The 4,870-nt window shown below is 36.6% G+C and overlaps 1 protein-coding gene across 1 annotated transcript in view; it reads left to right on the plus strand.

Annotated features, from left to right (window-relative positions):
* Positions 1-4,870, plus strand: part of LOC107655811 (phosphorylase b kinase gamma catalytic chain, skeletal muscle/heart isoform-like) — a 10,740-nt gene that overhangs the window by 705 nt on the left and 5,165 nt on the right. The window contains exons 2-4 of the mRNA XM_016443395.1: positions 2,101-2,197; positions 3,209-3,387; positions 3,499-3,553. Of these exons, the coding sequence (XP_016298881.1) occupies positions 2,115-2,197; positions 3,209-3,387; positions 3,499-3,553 (317 nt within the window). The 5' untranslated portion in view covers positions 2,101-2,114. The remainder of the gene's footprint in view (positions 1-2,100; positions 2,198-3,208; positions 3,388-3,498; positions 3,554-4,870) is intronic.

Below are 4,870 nucleotides of genomic sequence, written 5' to 3' on the forward strand. Positions count from 1 at the left end.
GTTTGTTTGTTTGTGTGTGTGTGTGTGTGTGTGTGTGTGTGTGTGTGTGTGTGTGTGTGTGTGTCTGTGAGTGAGTGATTGGTGAGCATATACATTTCATTTGTGCTCTAGTACCAGGCCTTCATTTCTGTGTGGAAATGTTCAGATTTCAGATTTATTTATTTATTTTTGACAAATAAAAAAAAAAAAAACTTTTTTTTCACATTTCCCATTCATTTCAATGTGGGGTCATATTGACCCCAAGGGACAGATTTGTAAAAAATTTTTTTACATACCTTCAGAACAACCGAATCAAACCCAGTTTTTTTTTAATGTGAATATTGATATAAAATGTGGAAAAGTCACAAAATCTTATTCCACTGAGATGAAGGGAACCATTTTTTTAAACTAAGTAAAAGTTGATTGGGGTCATATTGACCCCAAGGGCCGATTGAGGGTTAAGAAGAGCGAGGAGAGCGGATGAGCATGTTTTTTAGTGTCTGTTTAGGTCACAAACAGCGAGGATGAGGGGGCATTTATTCTATAGGGAGAGGGATATCGTTCATGTTTGTTTAAGGCCGCTGATGATGAAGGTTGTGTGTGTGTAGATAGGGACAGGGTGGTAGGAGTGCTGCCATTCCTCAGTCTGATGACATTATCGTAATGTGGGGACCTGTAAGTGTAAAGCTAATGTACATTGCCCTCTTCCGAATCAGATGTTTACATAAAACTAATATAGCATTCAGACCTCTAAATGATCTACTGGCTTTTCACCACTTCCGAATTGGATGTGTTCATGAAATTGAGAAGTTCATACCTTTAATATGATGTGAAACTATAAATAATGTGTTGTTTATTTTATTTATTTATTTTTGGTCTCTGGCTTTAAAAGGGGTCATGAACTGAGAAATCAAAAGTCCCTTGATCTTTTGATATATAACAGGTCATTGTACTATAAAAACATCCTGTAAGTTTCAGAACTCAAAACTTTATTTTATTTTATTTTATTTTATTTTCGTCTAAAAACAGCTTATATTGAAGTCACACTAGACTTTAAGCATGCAAAATGTCTATGGACATTGCAACATTATTTTATTTTATTTTATTTTATTTTCGTCTAAAAACAGCTTATATTGAAGCCACACTAGACTTTAAGCATGCAAAATGTCTATGGACATTGCAACATTTGTAATATGGTGTCACACTCTGTGGCATCTTTTTAAAAACAATTCAACATATAATACATATAAAATGTAAAAATATGCAGTCTGCTCCATTTTGGAAAATAAATTTATAACACAGTTTCACTGTTCTGTGGTTTGTATGTGAACACATACATGGATATAATGATGCATGGAAAAGAAACTGTCAGATGTCTTAGTGAGTTTGATTCATAAATTGATAGTTCTTGTTTATTATATGAATGAATGAGCAGTTAAGAAATTTACTTTTGGTACTCAAGTACTTTTCAAAGCAAGTAATTCTGTACTTTTACTTAAGTAAAATTCTGTCTTTGCACCTTTTACTTGTAATGGAGTAATATTTAACCAGCAGTGTCTGTACTTTCACTCAAGTAATGGAGTTGAGTACTTTGTCCGCCTCTGTTAGTTTTTGCCCCCATTTTTCATGAGCTGAACTCAAAGATCTAAGACTTTTTCTATGTACACAAAAGGCCTATTTCTCTCAAATATTGTTCACAGAGTGGCCTTTTATTTTGGCCAGCCTAAGGCACACCTGTGCAATAATCATGCTGTCTAATCAGCATCTTGATATGCCACACCTGTGAGGTGGATGGATTATCTCGGCAAAGGAGAAGTGCTCACTAACACAGATTTAGACAGATTTGTGAACAATATTTGAGAGAAATAGGCCTTTTGTGTACATAGAAAAAGTCTTAGATCTTTGAGTACAGCTCATGAAAAATGGGGGCAAAAACAAAAGTGTTGCGTTTATAATTTTGTTCAGTGTATAACCAATACCAATATGTTATTAGATGATGTGATTATTTTGGTTATTTTATAATGAACTTCTAAACATTTATTCTGAGTGTAGCAAATGTAAACATGTATGTCTGAACTAGCTGATGTCCTGTAGGTTTGCTGTAACCCAGTTTTCTTCCAGGTGAGTCTATAATAATGGCAAAAGAAAATGAAATTCCTGACTGGGCAGGAGCACAGGACTTCTATGAGAAGTATGATCCAAAGGAGATCCTTGGAAGGTATTGTCATATTGTGCACTATTGTTTTAGTGAAGACCAAAAAATGTTCAGGTTATATTTCACCCCAATTTCTGTAATATTTAATTTAATTTAATTTAATTTATTTTTCATAGTGATTACTTGTTAATTTGTTTTTGTTTTTTCTTTTATTTCTAAATATTTCCAAAACGTTTCCAAATGTTTCTTTTGATTTTGGTTTGAAATATGACTACGATGTTTCTTGAAAGTGTTTGTGTGGGATAATTAATAATCAATAGTAATAATCTCAGCAATTTTCAGTAATTTAGTAAACACAAAATACAACTAGAAGTGAATGAAATTTGTGGCACACAAATTTTTGGCCATATTTTTTTAAACTGCATATCGATTCAAAGTTTTGTCTAATTACTGAAACTAATCAGGTTTGCTTGCCAAGGGACCAAACCATGTGGACCGGTTTTGGTCGACTTCAGTTGAGTTTAACCAAACTGTGTAGCCTGTACCTTTTTTATCTCCAAAAAATCAGTTGTGAAAAAAATGACAATAGTTCTTTTCAATTGACATTATATCTAAATAATTTTTGTAAAATGCATATTTATGAGTGATCTAAATGTAGAATTTAAATGTAGAATTTAGAATGCCGTAAACATTGTGACTTATTGATGAATTATCGTAGGGCTCGACAAAGAGAAATAGAATTTTGACTCTAGGGGCTCATGGTTCCAGAGTTATAAAGTAAATGCAAATGTACTTATAATTGCAAATGTTGAATAATAGGCTAGTAATTCCATAAAAGTTACTTAACAGGAAGGTGTTAGTGCGCGAGTTGTATTTTCCCTAAAACACATTATACATTTAGGATTCATAACTGATTCTGTGTGTATTATATGCTGTACAGTGAGTTAATTGGACAACGTTATACACTGTTTTCTTCAGAAGACAAATAATATGATATGAAATGATTTACTTTGATTTCAAGTGTTTTGGTTATTGAGAGTAGTAGTTCTGTAATTGATGGGGATTGTGTTGCAGAGGGGTGAGCAGTGTGGTTCGCCGCTGCATCCATAAGCGCACCACTCAGGAATATGCAGTCAAGATCATAGACATCACGCCGTCAGATAAGATGAGCCCCGAGGAGATCGAGGAGATCAGAAATGCCACAATAAAAGAGATAGACATCCTCAAGAAAGTGTGTGGACAAGAAAATATCAGTAAGTATCCACACAGTAGCAGCTTTAAATTGTGAAACGTAACGGTATCTTGTTTTTTATTTCTTGAGAGTGTCTCAAATGATTGGAACATGTTGTTTCTTGCCTCTCCAGTTCAACTGAAGGATTCCTTTGAAACGAAAGCTTTCTTCTTCTTAGTGTTTGACTTGTAAGTAGAGTTCATTGATACCATATTCCAGCATACAGTATAAACTCAGCAAAAAAGAAACTTCCTCTCTCTCATATTCAGCTGCTTTTATTTCCAGCAAATTTCGTAACATGTAAAGTGACGTGACGTGGCCAAGTATGGTTACCCATACTAGGAATTAGTGCTCTGCGTTTAACCCATCCTAAGTGCACACACACACAGCAGTGAACACACACACACACCGTGAACACACACTTGGAGCAGTGGGCAGCCATTTATGCTGCGGCGCCCGGGGAGCAGTTGGGGGTTCGGTGCCTTGCTCAAGGGCACCTCAGTCATGGTATTGAAGGTGGGAGAGAGCACTGTACATTCAGAACTCGCAACCTTTGGGTTACGAGTCCGACTCTCTAACCATTAGGCCACGACTTCCCCATAAATATTTGTATTAACATAAAAAGTTTAAACAACCGAGACTTAAAGGGATACTCCACCCCAAAATGAAAATGTTGTCATTAATCACTTACCCCCATGTCGTTCCAAACCCGTAAAAGCTTTGTTCGTCTTCGGAACACAATTGAAAAGGGTCCTATTATGCTTTTTCCCTTTTTTAATTTTAGTCAGTGTGTAGTGTGTATGTTTGGGCATAAAAAAGATCTAGAAAGTTACAAATCTCAAAGTCCACTCCAAAGGGAGATATTTCGTTTTTTAAAAATCCCTTTTCAAGAACTACAACGAACGGCTCGTTTGGACTACAGCGTTGGTTTTCCGGGCTTTGTGATATCACAAAGCGGCTCATTGGAATATCATTACAAAGAATTCCCACCTACAGAAATTCGAATGGTTGTGGGGTGGGGAAGGCCAAGGTTGTGGTTAGAACGCTTGTCGCTTGGTTGAGTGCATCAGACGAGACGACGAAGAAGAAGTGCTGCTGCAGAGTTAGTGCATCAGAGAAAACCAAGAAGAAGAGCTGCTGCAGAGTTAGTGCATCAGAGAAAATGAAGAAGAAGAGCTGCTGTGCTGTAGCTTAAAATTTTCGGCATGTCTAGAACAATTCTTACAAGTACAACACGACGTAGCTGGGCGCCGCAGACAGACGCCGAACGGTGCCGCCGGTGTGCCTACACTCATAGAAAATAATGTATTTGAATTTTAAAGACTTGGCGCGACGCGACGCTGCGCTTCTCGTCTGGTGCGCGACCGCCTGAAACACTGTTTTTTTCACCTCCGTGCCCAAACGTCTTTGTTTGGGCTTCCGAAAGCGGATGATGTCAGGAAACAGTGGTTGCAATTTATTTTTTAACTCTGTTCCTGAGCATTATAACCCCAATTTGCTATTGT

This window comes from Sinocyclocheilus anshuiensis, unplaced genomic scaffold (assembly GCF_001515605.1).
Source record: "Sinocyclocheilus anshuiensis isolate Anshui unplaced genomic scaffold, SAMN03320099.WGS_v1.1 scaffold1421, whole genome shotgun sequence".
In the NCBI taxonomy this organism is placed as follows: domain Eukaryota; kingdom Metazoa; phylum Chordata; class Actinopteri; order Cypriniformes; family Cyprinidae; genus Sinocyclocheilus; species Sinocyclocheilus anshuiensis.